The 21939-nt window shown below is 44.4% G+C and overlaps 1 protein-coding gene across 1 annotated transcript in view; it reads right to left on the bottom strand.

Moving 5' to 3' along the window:
* The window catches only part of AP1S3 (adaptor related protein complex 1 subunit sigma 3), a 72079-nt gene extending 59766 nt beyond the window's left edge, over positions 1-12313 (bottom strand). The window contains exon 1 of the mRNA XM_003406038.4: positions 12237-12313. Coding sequence (XP_003406086.2) covers positions 12237-12239 — 3 coding nt within the window. The 5' untranslated portion in view covers positions 12240-12313. The remainder of the gene's footprint in view (positions 1-12236) is intronic.
* Between the last annotated feature and the right edge of the window lie 9626 nt (positions 12314-21939).

The raw sequence follows: 21939 nt of genomic DNA, 5'->3' as shown, positions 1-21939 counted from the left end.
AAAAAGTTGTATCTATTTTTTTTTTGCGGGAGTCACTTTTGTCCAAGGTCTCAAATTTTTAGCTTCCATAGCCAACACTCCAGTATAGAATACTCTATATTGCTTAAGCATAATAGTATAGGATCATTCATCTTGTAAACACGTGCTACAAACACGATGATTACTGCAAAGTTAGTTACCTTACATATTCTGCTTTGAACTCTTGCTGAAAAATATGACCCTATAGCACAGAGTAGTACTCCCCCATACGGTTTCCAAGGCTGTAATCTTTATTGAAGTAGACTGCCATATCTTTTTCCTAAGGAGTGGCTGGTGGGTTGGAACCACTGACCTTCTGGTTAGCAGCGGAGCACTTAGCCACTGTGCCAATAGGGCACCTTCAATTATATTCAGTGGTTATAAAAATGAGCTCAGGAAAATGGGATTTACAACTTGGTTTTGTTAAGAAGTGACTCCTGTTACAAAGATTTAGTGTGGTCTTTAAGATATCAACGTTTTGACTCTGAAACTGATTTACGTGAAGAGATTGTAACACTGCAAACTTTATTTTCATGTTTGCTACCCTATTCCAAAAACCACTTTCTAACATGATTTAAAAGACACTTTGATATCAACTTCACATACTGTTCCTATCATACCTAAAAAAGAGATTTATTTTCTCACAGTTCAGGAGGCTAGAAGTCCCAACTCAAGGTGTGGCTCTAGGGCGAGGTCCTTCCTTGTCTATTTCAGCTTCTAGTAGCTGCCAGCAATCTTTGGTGTTCCTGGATTTATAAATGAATCTTTCTCCATTGTCTATCTTCCTCCTCGCCCTGTGCGTACCTATGTCTATTCTGGTCCTTTTATAACTCAGAAGTGATTAGGTTTATGACCCCCCCTACTCTGGTTATGACACCTCATTTATATAACAAAAGAAAAATTTATTTCCAAACAGCCTCACATTCTCAAGTACAGATGGCCAGGATGGCAATACGTATTTTGAGGGACATAAATTCAACTCATAAAACCCCACCTGTAAGCTACATTAAGGAAGGGCCTAGCTCCTGAGCAACGGCAAAGCAAATGCATGCGGATCAACAATCTAGCATCAGGCCGTCCTAGCTTCTGATTCCAACACGTTCAGAAAACGCACATTAGGTTTGTTGTTGTATACCCTCAATTCCAACCCATAGCGACCCTACAGGACAGAGTGCGACTGTCCCATCGGGCTTCCTAGGTTGAAATCTTTACAGGAGTAGATCGCCAGGTCTCTTTCCCACAGGGCCACTGGTGGGTTTGAACCACTGACCTTTTGGTTAGCAGCCAACTGCTTAACCATGGTGCCAACAGGGCTCCTTATATTAGGCTTAGAGAGGCACATTATTTTCCTTTAGCTAGCAACAGACTGTTAGAACCAGAAAATACTGTTAAGATCCTATCTTGGGCCCAATCTCTCATATGACGGCTCAGGACAGGCCCAAGGAAGCTAGGTGACCTGGTGAAGGTCACAGCAACTGGCAGAGCTGGGTACAGGACTTGAGGGCCCTTATCTTCCAGTCCAGCAATCTCTCCAAGCACTGTGCACTTCTGCCTTTCTAGGGATGTTTGTCTTAAGCTGCTATTAAAATAAACTCCTCTTCTCAAAACACACATTAAAGTGGTAGAGAAAGAAAGCCTGGGGGTTGACACATAGGGTCTTGGAGTGAGATAACAGAAGAGAGCTTCTTAGAGATACAGAAAGGAACTAATCTACTCAGAGACAAAATACACACACACACACACACACACACACACACCTCTAAGTGCACCTGTAATTTCAGTTAACACCTTACCTTGTCTGGTAAGAAAGCAGTTGAGAGAAGTAAGCCTCCTAACTTTGGACAAGCCTCAGGCTATATTTTGAACTATTTTCCCAAATGCTTAAAAATAAAAAAAAATTTTTTTTAAAACTCTAAACCCATTGCCGCTCACACACAGTGACCCCATGTGTTACAGAGTAGAACTACTCCATAGAGTTTTCTTGGCCGTAACCTTTAGAAGAGCAGATCGCCAGGTCTTTTCATGGAGCCACTGGGTGGGCTCGAACCAACAACCTCTGGGTTAGTAGCCAATTGCAAACTGCTTGCACCACCTGGGGACTATAAAGTGCTTAAGGAGGATATTAATTTTTTTTATTCTAAAACTACAGGAAAAAAAGGTTTGTGCCTTTAGTTATCTAGAAAATTTGCTTGGGAGAAATCTCATTCCCTATAATACTGGATAAATAATTTCTTAGTGTTACTGACTGGAGGGTGGAGTTAGAAGACATGACGAGGGGCATGGGCTAGAGAGATGGGAGAGTCAGTAAGAAAAGGGTTCCTTGTCTTGATCGTTCACCCAGCTTTTCCCCAGGATTTGCATTTCTTTAATAATTACTTCCTTTCCTTATGTTTTTACTATCCCTCCCCCTCACACACACACATACAGTTTTTTCTGAGTTGCTGAGGCAAAGCCACCCCATGTTCCGGGCTCAGCTGTATGCCTGTCTCTTCCATGAGTCCTTCCCATCTCCTCCCCACTGAAGTCCTTCAGCAATTACATAATCCGAACAACAAAAAAACAAAAAGAGAACCAAACCCTTTGCTGTCAAGTCAATTCCAACTTATAACAAAAAAAACCCAGTGCCATCGAGTCCAACTTATAGTGACCCTTTAAGACACAGCAGAACTGCCCCATAGGGTTTCCAAGGAACGGCTGTTGGTTTTGAACTGCAGACCTTTTAGTTAGCAGCTGAGCTTTTAAACACTGTACCACGAGGGCTCCCTGAACAACATAACCAAACCAAACTGGTCGCTGTCGAGTCGACTGCGACTCTTAGCAACCCTATAAGACACCGTAGACCTGCCCCATAGAGTTCCCAAGGAGCAGCTGGCTGTTTCGAACTGCGACCTTGGTTAGCAGCTGGGCTTTTAACCACCGCACCACCAGAGCTCCCTCAACAACATAGTCAAAATTTAATTACACACTCCCATACTTCTCGACATTTGCCATGTTGTAAGAAATTTCCTCCCAATATGACAAGTTTTTGTGATCAAGAAACACATCTTATACTTGTGCGTTTGTGTTTCCTAACAACTTTCACAGTTAGAAACACAACGTTTAACAAGTGGACAATACCCTGAAAAGTGAGTCCTGTACTATTTTTCCATTTATCATTTCCCCCACACAGAGTAATCAAATTTGAATATTCAGTGATGCCTGTTAGTTTTTTCCTATAGTAAATATGCCTCTAATTAGGTTTTCTCCTGTGGTACTTTGAGAGGTGACAGACTGGTCTTTTATTCTGTTTCAAATCATTCAAGGAGAAAAAAGCATAGTGGAAACGGGAAGATTCCAGCAATTTTCACTTTGAAGTTGAAGAAGGCATTAATAATTTGGGACCCTGTTCATATTTCATGGTGGTGCTTATTTGATCTTTCTCAATGTGAATTTTTTGGCGGTCAGGAGCAACTTTGCTCAAGAAGGTGTACTTAACATGCTAAACTCAACACCCTGAATGATTAACGGCCACTTAAATGTATATTAAGACCTTTCATTTTCTTTCTACTGCAGCCCACTCCCTGAAAATCTGTCCCCAGAGCCACTACGCCATGACAAAGATGCCTGCACTTGCAAAGGAAATTTGTTAAGAGGGAAGACATAACATGTCAGGCATGCTGTTCAAAGTTCACCATCAAAGTTCAGCTATCTATCTGAGATGTCTTGTTATATATATTGAAGCCTGTTTTTTCTCCCTTATATCTTGCGAAGATGGCTGATACAGACTAAAAAAAAAAATTCCTAAGGTAATCAAAATCATGAAGCCAAGTGCATTTTCAAAGGTAGGACTTTTATATTCAATGCACTCAGAATCAGGAGATAAAGCAGTCTTGACTTCATAGTAAAGAAACTGAAGGACTTAAGAAATAAAAGTGTCTGTACATACACTGACTTTGGAATCGCATGTCGAAAATATATATAAATATATATATACACATATATATTATAATCCTTCGCCTCGCCCTAAACCCTCAGCTGCTAACCCAAAGTTTGAGTCCAACAAGAAGCATCTGTGAAGAAAAGCCTGGCAATCTGCTCCTGAAAAGTCAGCCACTGAAAACCCGATGGAGCACAGTTCTACTCCGACACACATGGGGTCACCATGAGTCAGAGTCAACTCAAGGCAACGGGGTATTTTTTTTTTTTTAACACTCCCCACCTCTCCAATATTTGCCATCTATGATAATAATTTCTTTATATCATCTGTTTAATAAATTTCTCGGGGAAAAAAGGTACAGACTGTGTTGAAGTTTTTTTCATTAGCTCTTTTCCTGTTTCTCTTAAAAATAACCCTTGCTAGCACTTACGGACTGCATTCTGGTGCCAGGTTCCAGGCTAAGTGCCGTCTAGAACTGGATTATCTCACTCAGTCCTCGGGTAACCTGATGAAGTTGTAAGAGAGCACGGAGCTACACACAGGGGCTGGCATTGCCTGACTCTCCGCCCCACCACAGTGCCCTGACGTCCGCCCTTTGGAAGTGAACATGTGACATGGGATAAACCCAATGCCGTCGAGTTGATTCCGACCCATAGCGACCCTAGAGGATTCCCATTTGCCCCGTAGGGTCTCCAAGGCTGTAATCTTTATGGAAGCAGACTGGCCACATCTTTCTCCTGAGGAGCAGGTGGTAGGTTCAAACCATCAATTTTTCAGGTAGCAGCCGAGCACTTAACTACTGCACCACCAGGGCTCTGCAAAGTGTCCTTTCCATGTGGAACCTGTAGCTAAATGTTTACACGATAAAGATGTCTCTTCTAACAACAGTTTCTGTGACCAGATGGAATTCTGACACTTAAAAAAAAAAATACTAATTTTATTCGAGTCTTTCACCTGCATAATAAAAAGGCCCTATAGTGATTTTTCACAGGGTCGCTGAGCCGGAATTGACTCGACAGCACTGGGTTTGGTTTGGCTTTTGTATAGTGATTTTTGGAAACCCTGGTGGCGTAGTGGTTAAGTGCTACAGCTGCTAACCAAAAGGTTGGCAGTTTGAATCCGCCAGGCGCTCCTTGGACACTCTATGGGGCAGTTCTACTCTGTCCTATAGGGTCGCTATGAGTCAGAATTGACTCAGAATTGACTCGATGGCAATGGGTTATAGTGATTTTGGGTGGGGAGGAAGGGGAGAGATAGGGAGAGGGTAAGGTCTGGGGTTGTTGGGAAAACCAGGAACTATGCAGCAGACTCTGAAATCTGGAGAACAATTCAGCAATCATCTGAATCTGGTATCAGATTTGACAGTCCTTCCTGGCTTTTTCAGGAACAGGACTTCTTACTTAGCCTTGCTGAAGACTTCAGCTGTTAACTGACTCACGCACAGAGGCCAACCCTGGACAACCTGACCAACATCTCTGTTTTTAACAGTTCATTCCTGTGAATCTATCAGAAATACTATTTTAACTCATTACCACAAGTCCTTCCATAGTCACTAAAGTGAGAAAGATAGTTCACATTTTTCCCCTGAGCTATTCTCAATTCTCAAACAAATAAAGTCCTCACGTCTGGCCAACAACCTGAGTGAGGGAGCAAGTTAATGAGTGAGAGAGAGAATGCACAGGGGTGTATGTGGGTGTGTATTTTAAGAGAACCTTTTTTGTTTCCATTCCAATTCCAGACACACCCAAGCCTAAGAACTGAGAACAGGGAAGCCACAAAGCATAAGGGTAAAACAAAACACTGTTTGCTGGAGAAGTCCTATGTGACTATATTTTTTAAAGTCATTTTTCCTGTCATTTAAAATATATCACAATGCAAATAGGAAAAACTGAAGAATATAAAAGAATACACAGTAAAAAGTGAATCTTTTTTTTACCAGAGCAGATGTCCCTTTCCCAGAAACAATCACTGTTCCTTGTATATCCTTCTGGAGGCTTTCAGTTTGTATAAGGCGTATGTTTCCTTATTTCACACAAATGGGAAAATAGCGTGCAGACTCTAAACTGACAAATTATATGGGGCGGGGGGGCCCTAGGGAAATTCATGGCATCCCATGGCCAGGGCTCAGCTCAGGGATAGGGACCCGGGCACTGCCTTCAGCAGAAGCACCAATCTGAAACCAAACACTGAATGAGACACCTGAAATCTCTCTGTTCCCATCAGAACTGGCTCAGGAGGAGGCCAAGGGCTGGTGGAGCTGGCTGGATGAATGGCCTCCCCTTCTCAGGTGAGCAAGAGCTGGGGTGGCAGGGCTTGAAGTAGCCAACCATGGCCAGCCAGCTCTGCTCCCTACTCCAGGTGTCCTCATTGGGTCCCCATACTGCCCACCTCAGAAATTACGCAACTTGCCGGGAAGTAAAAGTGAGATGATATTCGGATTTAGCAATTTTAAGTTTGGATTTTGGTATTTGGACTTACCAACGGTTAAGAGTAAAATCCTCTTCTGTGATCGATACAAAATATGGGGAAAGCTTAGAGAACCTCCCACCAAGAACACAAGCTCTTAAAGAGCAGGGAAGCTGTGGCTTGTTCAACACTCTCTCTTTAATATGCCCAGTTTGGAAGCAAGCCTCCTGCTGCATTTACATTTCTGCTGAACCTCAACACACACCAACCACTTATTTTTGTTGTAGTCAGCTGCCACCAATCAGCCCCCTGTCAAGTCAGCCCCTCCCCCCAACTATGGTGGCCCCACACACAATGAGACAGACTGTTGTGGTCCATGGGGTTTTTTCATTGGCTGAGTTTTGGAAGTAGATCCCCAGGCCTTTCTTCCTAGTTGTCTTAGTCCAGAAACTCTGCTGAAACCTGTTCATCATCGTAACAACACACAAGCCTCCACTAAAAGACAGCTGATGCCGATGCGTGAGGTACACTGGCTGGGAATCAAACTTGGCCTCCCACCCGGAAGACAAGAATTTTGCCATTGAACCACCAGTGCGTCCTTAATATTTCCTACCAGGCCAGAAATTCTGCTACAGAAGATCCAATGAGGCCATTAAAACCTATTGCCCTTATTCTTCACTGAATGTACCTTAGGCCTACACTCCATCCCATTGAGACTCTAATGAATGATCATAGGAGTTTTCTCCCACACAGTTTTCTGAAATTCTTTAGAGACAGCTATTGAAAAAACCATCTCTACCTCTCAGAAAATTTTCAGACTTGAAAACTTTGACAAAGAGAAATTATTTTTCAAAGGGCCGCTTCCTCATAACAGTCAGTGGCACTCCACTTCTAACTCAAACGACTTTCGGGATTCCCTTTCCACTAATAAATGATCAATTCATGTGTACCCTAAAAACATGTGTCAACTTGGCTAGTCCATGATTTCCAGTATTGTGTTACTGTCCATCATTTTGTCATCTGATGGGATTATCCTATGTGTTGTAAATCCTCTACGATGTTAATGAGGCAGAACTCAATCTATAAGTTTAGATTGTGTCTTTAGCCAATCTCTTTTGAGAAATAAAAGAGAGAAGCGAGCAGAGACATGGGACCTCCTACCACTAAGAAACAAGAGCCAGAAGAATAGTGCATCCTTTGGACCTGGGCTCCCTGCACTGAGAATCTCCTCCATAAGGAAAGATTGATGACAAGGACCTTTCCCCAGAGCTGACAGAGACAGAAAACTTCCCCTGGAGCTGGCACCCTGAGTTTGGACTTCTAGCCTCCTAGACTGTGAGAGAATAAACTTCTCTTTGTTAAAAAAAAAAAAAAAGATCAATTCACCCTATTATTAGCAGCCACAGAATGAAGTACAGTGCTAAGACGGTTTAGTATACCACTGAGAGAATTTTAGGGATACTTGTCTCTGGTACCTGTGTACCTTCTTTCACCTCAAAGGATCTGGGAGCTTCAAGTGGCTTAAAGGGAATTTCTCCTAGGCTACTTCAGGAAAAACAGAATCCCCTCAGAAAGAGGTGTCAGGGAAGAACGAGAGCCAGATAGGGGGTCTAGGAGAGAAGCAACAAAGACAGGCCCCAGGGGAACAAGTGCAGTGCAGTGACGTCACAGGATCACTGGGTGAACTTCTGGTTATACTAACAAAATAAAATTTAAGGACTGATTCATGGAGATGTCAAGACATGCTAACTTTGGGAACTATTAAAGCGGTTTTCTTTATGTGTGTGTGCAAGGGCGGGGGGATAGTTTTATCAACTAGATCTTAGTCCATACTGAAGTAATTCATGGAACTGACAGAATAGACATTGAAAATATACTGTGACAAATATGCAGTCCACTGTTTCCGTCCAACTGCTGTTAATAAGATACCATATAAAAATTGTAAGCAGGTGACAGCACTGTCCAGGAAAATGAGTAATGGGAACAACTCAATCTTGTTGCCCTCGAGTCAATTTCAACTTACAGTGACCCTGTGTAAGAGAGCAGAACTGCCCCATAGGGTTTTCTAGGCTGTAATCGTTTATGGAAGCAGATCACCAGGTCTTCCTCCTGCAGAGCTGATGGGTAGGTTCAAACCGCCAACCTTTCAGTTAGCAGCTGAGCACTTCTGTGCCACCAAGGCTCTTTAAGCATCCTAGCAGGGAGCAAATACCAGTCACTCTGGTGTTATTTCAAGTCCTATGGGGAGTGCCTGCTGCAGGTGAATTCTCTCAGACAATGGAACACCAAAAAGGGTCTGGCTATTTCCAACCCCCATTCCCAACCTCCTGTACCTACCCTAAGTGCTAGCAAGCAGCACTCAGGCCTCAGACGAGGAAAGAGCTAGTTCACTCTCCAACTGGAATATAAACTGCCAACAATTACTACATACTTATTAAAATGCTTTTAAGCCTCAGGCAACAGGATTGATATTTCACACAGTTGGGGGGGAGGGTACATGGAGGCAGGATCCCACCCTCACTCTCCACAACTTTAAATCATTTAAAGTAGACACTTTTGTACCTTTTCTATTTAGATGTAATATAATGAGGTTACAATTAACATGGGAAGCTTTGAATTACCTGATTTAGGAGACAAATGCACTCAGGCCATTTCAAGTTAATATGAATTCTGATAAACAAATGCCTTCGTAGTTCAGTCTGGTAAATTCTCTCTCTCTCCCCTCTCTCGTCAGATTTAAAATGACACCAAAAAAAAAAAGTTTCTTTTTTTTTAGCATAAATCTATCCCACTTTGTGGGGCTCCCACCTTAGATAGGAATGTATATCATGAGAAGTGGGTTTGCGACACAAAAAGATGACTATTCCTGTTTCAAAAGGAGTCACCATTTCTTTCCATGGGTTACTTCCCTATTTTGTTAACAATACAGTTTTAAAAGTCACTTCAAATTTTCAGAAGCACATGGACTGTATAAAGCAAAGTCCACTTGCATTTTTATTGTAAGTGTCCCCAAAGCCTTTCAAAATTCATCCTGTAAGTCCTCAGAGGTATCTTCTGGGGAGGAGGGAGGAAGCCCACCCTCCATCTTTCATCAACATTGTCAACCACTTAATAGTAAATTCTTCCAGTAAGCATTTAAGCACACTGGGCTCAGAGCAGTGGGCATCCCTGAAGCACAACAACCCAAAGAGTTGCTTTCCAAGACAGAGATTTCTAAAACAAAGGCAGGACGGAGACGTACACAGCTCATTCAAACTACCATGCAGATACAAGCACTGCCCCGAGATATACCAGGTATGAAATCGGGCTACACACCTGGATCAGGGACACAAGGAAATCACGAACTCCACCCTGTATGCAGAGCACCATGTGAAACGTCGTACCCATGTTTCCAGTTTTCTAGGGTAAGAGTTGGCAAGAGTCAGGAACACAGCGAAGAAAAGACGGGGAGTCACTAACCAGCCCTCACCAAAGATCCTTGAGTTGCCAGGCAAGCAGGTAGGCCTCATATTCCTTCTACCCCATGACAGAAATAAAGAGGACAGGTGGTAAAACTGGGCACTTAAAAGAGGCAAAGCTGCTCTAAGCACTCTCACATGTATTAGCTCACACAACCTGTTAGAGCTCCATAACAGTGATTCTCAAACATTCTGGACTCCTGTGTTGTTGTGTGCCATCTAGTCAATTCCAGCTCAGGGTGCCTCTATAGGGCAAGGCAGAACTGCCCCATAGGGTTTCCAAGACAATAATCTTTACAGAAGCAGACTACCACATCTTTCTCCCACAGAGCAGCTGGTGGGTTTGAACCACAGACTTTTTGGTTAGCAGCTGAGAGCTTTGACCATTGCACCACCAGGGCTCCTCTGGACTCCTTTACACTCTTCAAAACTGAGGACACCAAAGTCCTTTTGTTTATGTGGGTTATAGTCATTGATATTTAGTGTACTAAAAATTAAAATGGACAAAATTTTAAAAATACGCACTATTTCTAAATAATAAATCTACTACACATGAACATAAATAACATTTTTATGAACACTACGTTTCCAAAGCAAACACACACACACAAAATAATAGCGACAAGCAGGGCACTGACATTGTTGCATATCTCTTCAGTGTCTGGCTAGGTAGAAGACGGATTGTCCTACTGGCTTCTGCATTCAATCTGTTGTGCTATCCCAGGTCTCGCGGCCTCATGAAAACTCAGTGCACTCAGTACACCGAGGTGAAAATAAAAGTCAAAGAGGCAATAACGTCTTGGCACTACTATGAAAATAGTTTTAATATTGGGGACTTCCTGAATGGTCTCAAGGATTCCTAGGAGTCCCCAGCGCACACTTTGAGAACCGCTGCCTTACGAGTCAGGAACAATTCTCATCTCCATTTTACAAATGGGCAAACTGAGGTATGGACAGTTCCAGGAACTGTCCAAGGTCATCCTGCTAGAATAGGTCAGTGCAGGCAAAATGCAGGGAGAACAATACTCAACCTCATCTACATGTTGCAAGGGTTGAATCAAGTAATGAACATGAAAGAGCTGAGCATCCTTTTGATTTACCACAAGCGCTCGATAACATTAAAACCTCCCGTTCAGCTAGGCCCAACGGAAAAGCAAAAGAAATTTCGCACATTTCTGATCAACTGATTCATGACACCAGTGAGAAAAAAAAGACTCCACACCAGCTGCTGTTTCAAGCTTGGTGCCCACAGAATGAAAGCAGCCTTCTGCCAACTCAGAAACTCATGGCCTTTTTCCACCTTCCACTCTGCAAATGACACTGGAGAGCTGGGCACACCTGGGCACACCATCATCTTGTTCCCTGGGAAACCTGAGCAAGCCAAGAGAGCTGCTCCATTATTTACAGCCTCCTTTTTGCCTCATGCTGCATTTACAAGGAACCCTCAGCAAACAGTGGTGCCTAGCCAAGGCTCACCTAGAAGCCACCTCCTGTGGTCTTCTTATCCAGGTGTCCAGCACGTCACCATTTTCCCTGCCCATCCACTCATAACTCATATGGTCCACCTGCCCCTGCATGTTGTGGGCCACAGAGTGCAGGTCACTTCTGTTCCTGGGATTTGGGAAGTGAGCTCACCTGAGGGAAGTGGGACCATTCTTCCAGCTTCCACCTTGATTCCCAGCACCCCCCACACAACACACCTCACCAGCAACCAAAGGGATCTTTTTAGGGTATAGAACAAATAAGGTCAGTTCTCCGGCTAAAATCCTCCCAAGGCTCCCCACCCAGTTGGAATAAAACCCAATTGTTTATCCACACTGAGGAGGTCCTTCATAATCCGGTCCCTGCCTACCTCTGCCCCTGCATGCTCCTCTCTCTCAGGCTAGCCCTTCCCTCGACCTGCAGCGCCCCTCTCCGACTTCCCTCGGACAGCTCAAATGTCACCTCCTCAAAGAAGCCCTTCCTGAATTTCCAATCTCTAAGAGTTGCCTCTCTACTCCTCCATCCCATCACCCCGAGGTATCTGAGACTTCAGGGCACTCTTAACTTTCGAAAGTTATCTTTATTTCACTTTCATGTTTACAGGTCTCCCTCCCTCCACACCTTCCTCCTAAGGTGTAAGGTCCAGGGCAGCAAGGGTTCCACCGGGGCCACCGCAACATCCCAGCGCCTGAAACTGTGCCTGGCACAGACTGTGCGCTCAGCGACCACTGACTGAATGAATGAAGCCGCGGCGCCGGGTGTCCCCGGGACCCGGGCAGGCGCCCCCCTCGTGCTCCCGCGCGCCGGCACCTTAGGGGGTGCGCGCGTCCCGGGGGGCCGAGCCGGGGCGGGGCGCCCTCCGCGCCCCACTCCGCCGCGCGCCGCAGGTGCCTCCCGTGGGCGCCCACTCCCCGGCCCGGGCTGCAGCTGCCCGCCAGCCCGCTCGCCGCACTCACCATGGTGGCCGGGCCGCGCCCACCCGGCGAGCGGCGAGCGCTGGGACGCGAGCGCGGGAGGCGGCGCGGCAGGCAGGTGAGCGCCGGCCTCAGACCATGGCTGCTTCCCACAATGCCCTCGGACGGAAAGTTCGCCGGCTCCTCCCCGCGGCTCCCGCCCTCCCGCCCCTCCCATTTCTCTTCCTCCCCCCTCCTCCCTTCCTCTTCCTCCCCGCTTCTTCTTTTCCCGTCTCCCCGTCCTCTCTCTCTTCTCCTGCCTCCTCCCTCTCTTCCCCTGGCGAATTACCCAGGGAGCAAGGTAAGCACGGGCCTGCCTGTGCTTATTTACTAATCTGTAAAAAAAAAAAAAAAGTGTCCTGGGTAGTGTCCTATAGGGTCGCTGTGAGTCGGAATCGACTCCACGGCACTGGGTACTGGGAGTGACCGATTTCACCGCCGGTTTCATCTTTGATGTGATGAAACCTATGTGAAATTAGTCACTACAAATTAGAAAATAAATACAAAGGTGTGGTGAAACCCATGTGAAATCGGTCACTACAGATTAGTAAGTAAGCACTAATAAACCCATGCTTACCTTGTTTAGTGGGTAATCTGTCCCTGTCAAAGCCTCTGTAGAACTCCTCCGTCCCTTCTTTTTTTCCTGGCCTCCCTCCCACCTCCCCTTTCCCTCCTCCCTGCCTCTTCCTCCTCTCCCGCCTGCCAGAGTCCTCCTCTTTCCGTCCTCCTCCCTTTTCCCTTCTCCGTCCTCACCCCCCCTCTCCCCCTCCCCCCTCTCCCCCTCCCCCCCAGCTCTCTCTGCCCAGCCCTACACCGGCTGCAGCAGGTGAGGATGCACCTGTGCCCTGCCTCTGCAGCCAGGCCTCCTCTGCAGCCACTCTGGAGGCCCAGACAGGTGAGAGAACTAGGAAGCCCCTAAGGGGAAGCGCCCTAGGCGGCTGCTTTTCTCAGTCTACACCGCGAGTGTGTCATTCATTCATTCCACAAAGATTTACCAAGACATTTCTCTTACTCTTAAGAAAGTATCAGAGGCTGCCTAACACTAAAAAAAAAAAAAAAAAAAGCGGAGGGAGGGAGGGAGCAATTGGCAGAGTGAACTAGAAACAATTTCTACCCCACCCTCATTTCATCTTTTTTTTTTTCTTTTTAATAAAATTGGCAATCCAAGGACATAGGTCATTTTAAACAGGGCCCGTTTCAAGAACTGCCCCATAGAGCTTCCAAGGAGCACCTGGTGGATTCAAACTGCTGACCTTTTGGTTAGCAGACATAGCTCTTAAACACTACATCACCAGGGTTTCGTACTGTGTGGATCATAGGAAATTATGAATAAGATTGAGAAGAACGGGAATTCCAGAACATTTAATTTTGCTCATGAGGAATCTTTACATAGATCAAGAGGCAGTTGTTTGAACAGAATAAGAGTATATTGAGTGGTTTAAAGTCAGGAAAGGTGTGTGTCGGGGTTGTATCCTTTCACCATACCTATTCAATCCGTATACTGCGCAACTAATCCGAGAAGCTGGACTATATGAAGAAGAACGGGGAATCAGAATTGGAGGAAGACTCATTAACAACCTGCATTATGCCAATAACACAACCTTGCTTGCTGAATGTGAAGAGGACTTGAAGCATTTACTGATGAAGATCAAAACCACAGTCTTCAGTATGGATTACACCTCAGCATAAAGAAAATGAAAATCCTCACAACTGGACACAACTAGCAACATCATGATAAACAAAGAAAAGATTGAGGTTATCAAGGATTTCGTTTTACTTGGATCCACAATCAACACCCAGGGAAGCAGCAGTCAAGAAATCAAAAGACGCACTGCATTGGGTGAATCTGCAAAGGACCTCTTTAAAGTGTTGAAAAGCAAAGCTGTCACCTTAAAGACTAAGGTGCACCTGACCCAAGCCATGGTATCTTCAGTCGCATCATATGCACGCGAAAGCTGGGCGATGAGTAAGGAAGACCAAAGAAGAATTGACACCTTTGAATTGTGCTGGCGAAGAATATTGAATATACTGTGGACTGCCAAAAGAACGAACAAATCTGTCTTGGAAGAAGTACAACCAGAATGCTCCTTAGATGCAAGAATGGCAAGGCTGCATCTTACATACTTTGGACATGTTGTCCAGGAGGATCAGTCCCAGGAGAAGGACATCATGCTTGGTAAAGTAGAGAGTCAGGGGAAAAGAGGAAGACCCTCAATGAGATGGATTGACACAGTGGCTGCAACAATGGACTCAGGCTTAGCAACGACTGTGGGCATGGTGCAGAACCAGGCAGTGTTTGGTTCTGTGGTACGTAGAGTCGCTGTGAGTCGGAACTGACACAACGGCACCTAACAACAACAACAACACTTTAAGAGGTCCCACCTAAGATGTTTTGGAATGGAGGCTTGCTTCTGCAACTCTTCTGCTTGTCCTCTAGATTTTTCTTAAGTCATGGGGTTTTTACCTGGGGCTCTAGGAGTCTCCAAACTCCCAAGCTGTAAACAGAGTTTTGGAGTAATGTTATGTTGTTTGGGGCAAGAGAGTCTGTCAGTTTTATCGAACACCAAAAGAGATCCGCCACCCTAAAAATGTTAGGCTGGGTAGTCCCTGCCTGGTTGGTCCCTGGAGGCCAATATCTGTAAAGTCCTGCCCAAAGGGTGTGTTGAAGCTCCTTAACCTGCACTGCGGGCCAGCTCAGGTGACTGTGGATCCACCCCACATCTGTTCCACAAATATTTATCAGCCCTTACTCTGTGCCAAAGGAGCCCTGGTGTCACAATGGTTAAATGCTTGGCTGGCAACCCAAAGATCAGTCTGAAACCACCAGCGGCTCCATGGCAGAAAATCCTGGCCATCTGCTCCCGTCAAGATTTCATCCTAGGAACCCCTACGGGCAGTTCTACCCTGTCCTATAGGGTCTCTATGAGTCAGAAGAGGAGCCGTGGTAGCAAAGGGTTTACACACCCAGCTGCTAACCAAAAGGTCAGCGGTTTGAACCCACTAGCCACTCAGCACGAGAAAGATGAGGCAGTCTGCTTCCATAAAGATTACAGCCTTGGACACACTATGGGGCAGTTCTACCCTGTCCTGTGGGGTCACTATGAGTCTGAATAAACTTGACGGGCACAACAGCAGCAACTCTGTGCCAGGCACTACAGGAGGCACGTTGGGGAGACATCTGGGAACAGCCCTACTCCTGGAGCTTATAGTATTTTGTGGGACAATAACTAATAAACAAGTAAATAAGTAATTACAAAGTACCATTGAGTACCAAGAAGCATAGCTTGCTGGAATAGACACCGGAAAGCTCCATATATGAGCTGGGTGGTCAGGGAAGGTTGCTCCCTAAGGAGGCGACTTGAGACCTAAGGTGAGAAACCAGTGCTCTGAAGCATAAAAGGAGAGTGTTCCTTCTCCAAGGACCCCAAAGAAGGCCTCTGTGGCTGGAGTTGTGTGTGAGGAGAAGGGCAGGAGCCAGAAGCAATGGGGCTCACCTGTGTTAAGCTGGCAGGTACACTAAAAGCCCCCAAGAAAGTGAAATCTTTCAACCTCAAAGTTCTGCAAAAGCCCAACTGCCTCCATGTGTCCTCGATTTTAATCCTTTTAGCTTTCACCCCTGGTGGTGTGGCATCCGCTGAGGGAGTTGGAAGAAGAATACCTGACAGTTAAGCCCCAGGCTGAGAGGTGATTTCATCTACTGAAAGATGATCCACAGATTATTGTGAATATAGGAGAGTGGCTTTCTGAACTCCAGAATTCTCCCCCGGGTGGGTTTTCCTAACTTAGTGCCTCCGCTCCCTCAGACCAGGGCCCAGCCTTGTCCCACCCACCTTGCTGATCTTCTGAAAAGCACCACAACTTTGTGCTTTGAGGGTTTTATTACTAATCGTGGTGAGAAAGAGACAGAGGATTACTAAAGGTGAGTTTCAACTCTAAAGAAATCTCAATGCTCTTACCATGATGGTTAAGAAGAGGATTAAAGCGTGAGAAAGTTCCCTCACTGTGTGGCCCCTGATGGGAGGGTTTTAATGGAGAAGGAGGAGAAGGTTTACTTAAAATCTATTAGCATTCTTTGCTTTCCCCCTGGCCTTACTGAGATGGTCAGAGAAGCTCTTGGGGCTTCTGACCTCCATGTTCTTCCCTCCAGCTGCTCACACCTCACCTTGAAATTGCCTGACCCAAAACAAAGAGGCCTACAATGGGCTGGATACTTCACATAGGTTAATTTATCTGGACCTCAAGACAATCTGTTTGCCCACTTTATCTGGGTGCGGCAAACAGTTAATACCCTCACTGCTAACTAGAAGATTGGTGGTTCAGGTCCACCCAGAGGTGCGTCAGAAGAAAGCCCTGGAGATTTACTTTCCAAATATCAGCTGTTGAAAATCCCATGGAGCACAGGTCTACTGTGACACACATGAGCCTGCCATGAGAACTGGAATCAACGCAACAGCAACTGTCGTGTCATTTTTTATCCCCATTATACAGATGTGAGTTGGAGATATAGATGTTGCAAAACACCAAGGCTCAAACTGATCCTTCCTGAAGCCCCATACCTGGCAGACCCACTCAGGACACGAAAGTGGGTATATTTGTCTCAGTGGAATAACTTGCATCTTTATGTATCGACTTCCCCATTCCCATCTGTTATGGATTGAATTGTGTCCCCTAAAAATGTGTGTCAACTTGGCCAGGCCACGATTGCCAGTATTACGTGGTCGTCCTTCATTCTGTGATCTGATTTAATTTTCCCTTGTGTTGTAAATTCTAACCTCTGTGATGTTAATGAGGTGGGATTAGAGGCAGTTATCTTAATGAGTCAGGACTCAATCTATAGGGTTAGGTTGTACCTTGAGTCAATCTCTTTTAAGATACAAAAAAGAGAAGTGAGCAGAGAGGAGAGGGACCTCATTACCACCAAGCAAGAAGAGCCAAGAGCGGAGCGTGTCCTTTGGACCTGGGTTCCCTGCACTGAGAAGCTTCTAGACCAGGGGAAGATTGATGACGAGGACCTTCCCCCAGGGTCGACAGATAGAGAAAGCCTCTCCCTAGAGTTGGTGCCCTGAATTTGGACTCCTAGCCTCCTAAACTGTGAGAGAATAAAATTTTGTTTGTTAAAACTATCCCCTTATGGTATTTCTGTTATAGCAGCACTAGATAACTAAGACACCATGTTTGCTCTCTTTCAAACTCTTGGCTCCACTAATATTCAGGCCAACCCCAGGAGGACTCAGAGCCCCTATAGCTCAGGATGTTCCACGGCAAAGAGGGGTTCTTTGATCAGATCGTGAAAGGGCCTTTAGGTTCAAAATCTGCTGTAACAGGCAGAAGCCAGGATGCACATTGTGTATTATGTATTTCGGATTAGGCCATCTCTGAGTTGCTGTTCTATGTGTTTACATTTACTCACAATATATTGCCCTGGGAGTTGATCAACTTGATTTATGAGTTTCATTTCTTAAAACATGTCCTAAATGCATAGTAACAGAATCAAGAAATTGTCTTGCTTACATTAAACACATCATCAGGAAAGACCAATCACTAGAAAAGGACACCATGTTTGGTAGAGGGTCAGCAAAAATGAGAAAAACCCTTGTTGAGATGAATTGACATGGTGGCTGCAACAATGGACTCAAATATACCAGTGATTATAAGGATGGCACAAGGCCTGGCAATGTTTCATTTGTTGTACATAAGGCTGCCATGAGTCAGAGCCAACTCAGTGGCAACTAACCACCACAACAACAGAAGACAGAGAGCACAGTAAAGGCTGCCATCAAATCTACATAGAGAAAAAGAGAAAATTATTTAATTTTATTATTAAACCAAAATAATAACTTTCTAGAAATCAGTGGAGGAGTTATGAGTTTAAAAAAAGAAAAGTAGTGAAACAGGCTACCCTCACATGTCAGCTATGGGATGCCTTCCCAGCAAGACACACATTTGATTGAAACCTGGGTTTGCTGCTTTTCAATGCCTGTCTGTTAATGTCTAAGTAATCCGCATCTCCAGTAATCCCTTCTGTAGTTCAGGAATTTCTCTTGTCATGGTGCAACTTTTAGATTGAGGCCTGATAATTTTTATAAAACTCATTTTCTTTTCAAAACAGGACATTTTTAATTCCACATGGAAAAACCCTATCCAATATATTTTTAAAGAATATTCTCAGATTTTAGATTATTAAATAGGTTCATTGCAGTTATGGAAAAGACAGAAAAGTATTATATTAAAAACCCACTCATAATTTTATCACCAAGAAATAACCACTGTTATATTTGGTATATTTCCTTTCAGATTTTTATTGTATAGAGATAGAAGAAGGGAGAGAAAGATTTCTTTTTTATAACAAAAATTAGAATCCTGTCATAGATACATAGGAGTCCCTGGGTGGAGCAAATGGTTACGCACTCGACTACTAGCCAAAATGTTGGTAGTTCAAACCCACTCAGAGCAGCTGTGGAAGACAGGCCTGGCAACCTTCTTCCAAAAGATCATAGCCGTGAAAACCGTATACAACGCAGTTCTACTCTGCACACATAGGGTCACCATGAGTCAGAACTGACTCAGAGACAACTAACAATAACTTCATATGTACTCTTTTATATCCTGCTTTTTAAGGTTTTTGTTTGGTTAAGTAAGTACAAGAAAATCTCGTTATGCATGGTGTCCTGTAGCTTGCTTTTTTTGCTCACTAACATAGCTATTGAATAAATATTTACTGAGCATCTACTCTGTGCCAAGATCTCTGCTAAGCCCTGGGCATAGAACAGTGAAACAAGGAGACGTGGACCCACTCAAGATGAATGTATAGTATATGGGGCAGACATGTATTAAACAAGTAACGTTGTTGTGTGCTGTTGAGTCAATTCCAACTCATAGCAACCCTATAGGTCAGAGTAGAACTGCCCCTGTTGGGTTTCCCAGGCAGTAATCTCTATAGGAGCGGATGACCAGGTTTTTCTTCCACGGAGCTGCTGACTGGTTCAAACCCCCAACCTTTTGGTTAGCAGCTGAGGGCTTAACCAACACCACCAGTGCTCCTTTGAAGAAATAATAGCACATAAATGCATGATTATCACAAATGCTACAAAAGGAAAGTATATCGTCTTAGGCAAACATAGTAAAGAAATTTCTGGTGGACATTTACTGTTTGCCTCTCCAGGATCCAATTCCCTATTTCCTCTAATCCCTCATTTGGGTTTGGAGACACAACTTGCACATAAACTCTCACCTTCAGGAGTGGCACACTACCCTGTTCTGCCTAATCAGAATACTGCTTTCCCAGAGCCACAGTGATTGTTTCTAAACTAGACATATGCCTTGAAATAGACATATGCCTTGAGTCAAGTAATCCAAGCCAGTAAGACCAAATTTTGGGACTCTGTTTGGAATCCTCTTGGAGACGTAAATCCACTCTTCCTACTAGATTTGAATGTGAAAGATGAAGCTGAAGCTACTGCGGCCATCTTGCCATGACGAAGGATGAGCTTCTCTGAGGATGGAGCCAATGCCGAGGAAATGGGGCCAAGAGATGGAGAGATAAGCAGGTCCCGGACATTGTTTAGGGTCCCTGGGTGGTGCAAAGGGTCAACACATTTGGCTCAAGTCCACCGAGAGGCACCTCAAGAGAAAGGCCTGGCAATCCACTTCTGAAAGATCACAACCATTGAAAACCCTATGGAACACAGTTCCACTGTGACATACATAGGGTCACCATGAGTCAGTATCAACTCTAAGGCAACTGGCACAAGACATGTGATATGGGATAAATCCTTTGCCATTGAGTCGATTCTGACTCATAGCGACTCTATAAGATAGAGCAGAACTGCCCCACATGGTTTCCAAGGCTGTAATATTTACAGAAGCAGATCGTCCCATCTTTCTGGGTTTGAACAACCAACATTGTGGTTAGCAGCTGAGTGCTTAACCACTGCACTGCCATGGCTCCTCTATAAATGAATAAGGAATGAAATTCCTGGACCTATGTCCCTATAACTAAGCACTGAGGTTGCTTCCAGTAGTTATTTTACAAATACTACAACAGAAATCCTGTACATAATGTTCGTGCCCAAGCTTCTGGTTACATCAGGATAAATTCATAAAATTCAAATAACTAATTTAAAGAGTAAATTTTTGTAAGGTATCCATATATCCATTAAGAAACATTGTACTAAGTTACACTGGTATAAGAGAGTCTGTGTTTCACCACGTTCTCACCTGTAATGAACAACCCATGTAATTCTTGAGTTAAGAATAAATTTCAGCATAAAAAAGGAGCAGCTGATGGTGGCTGGAGAAAAGCCAGAATTGTACTGGCTGGTCTCACTTTAAATTCCTGCCTACAAATTTACATGGCTCTTAGGCTAACTGGCAGAAAGCCCTTTGCCAACAAGTCAATTTCGACTCTTGGTAACTGTCTTAGTCAGTCTTAGCTAGTGCTGCTATAACAGAAATACCACAGTGGATGGCTTTAACAAAGAGAAATTCTTTTCTTCACAGTAAAGCAGGCTAAGTCCAAATTCAGGGCATCAGCTCTGGAGGAAGGCTTTCTCTCTCTGTTGGCCTTCTTATCAATCTTCCCTAGACTAGAAACTTCTTCACTCAGGGACTCCAGGTCCAAAGGACACATTCTGCTCCTGGCACTGCTTTCCTGGTGGTATGAGGTCCCCCCTTTCTGCTAGCTTCCTTTTCCTTTTATCTCTTGAGAGATAAAAGGTGGTGCAGAGCACACCTCAGGGAAACTCCTTTTACATTGGATCAGGGATGTGACCTGGTAAGTGTGTTACAATGCCACCCGAATGAACCCTCTTTAACATAAAATTATAATCACAAAATAGAGGACAACCACAGAATTCTGGGAATCATGGCCTAACCAAGTTAATACACACATTCGGTGGCAGGGGTAGGGGGGGACCGGGGGCGGGGGGAGACATAATTCAATCCATGACATTGTTAAATTCCTGCCTACAAATTTAAATGGCTCTTAGGACTAACTGGCAGAAAACTCTTTGCCAGCAAGTCAATTCTGACTCTTGGCGACCCATGTGTTCTAGAGTAGAACTGCTCAATAGGGTTTTCTTGGCTGTAATCTTTATGGAAGCAGATCACCAGGTCTGTGTTACATGGCACAGCTGAGTGGGTTTTAACTGCCAATCTTGTGGTTAGTAGTGAAGAGCAAACCAAGGGACCTTCCCTATCCACAGAACTGTTTTCCACTTCCTCTTCTTTCTTCAAATTTCAACATATCCTGCCTTTTCCACACTCTCACCTTCTTTTGTCACTGAGAAAATAGGAGTAATCAGAAGAAAACAACTTCGTCCTGGAAACACCAGATGTTCCAGCCTCTGTACATCTCTTCCACTGCTTAGCCATTCCATTACTAGAATAGATGGACTGTCTGTGCCAACCCCACCACTTGGACACAAGGCCTCATCCTCTCTTATATAGGCAAGGGTTTCGTTCCTGTGGTTGCTGCTCTCTTTTTCATTCCCTCCATTTCTATGAGATCATTCACATCAATGTTTAAACATCCTCCATCTTTAAAAAACAAAACATCAAAAAAGAGCATAAGTGGCAATATTAATCTCTGATAAAATACACTTAAAGGTGAAATCCACCATAAAAGACAAGGAAAGGCATTATATAACGATTAAAAGCTTAATTCACCAAGACAGCATAACCATAATAACATGCACCCAATGATGGA

The sequence above is a fragment of the Loxodonta africana genome, chromosome 6 (genome assembly GCF_030014295.1).
Source record: "Loxodonta africana isolate mLoxAfr1 chromosome 6, mLoxAfr1.hap2, whole genome shotgun sequence".
NCBI classification, from domain to species: domain Eukaryota; kingdom Metazoa; phylum Chordata; class Mammalia; order Proboscidea; family Elephantidae; genus Loxodonta; species Loxodonta africana.
This window is presented reverse-complemented; position numbering and strand designations above follow the sequence as displayed.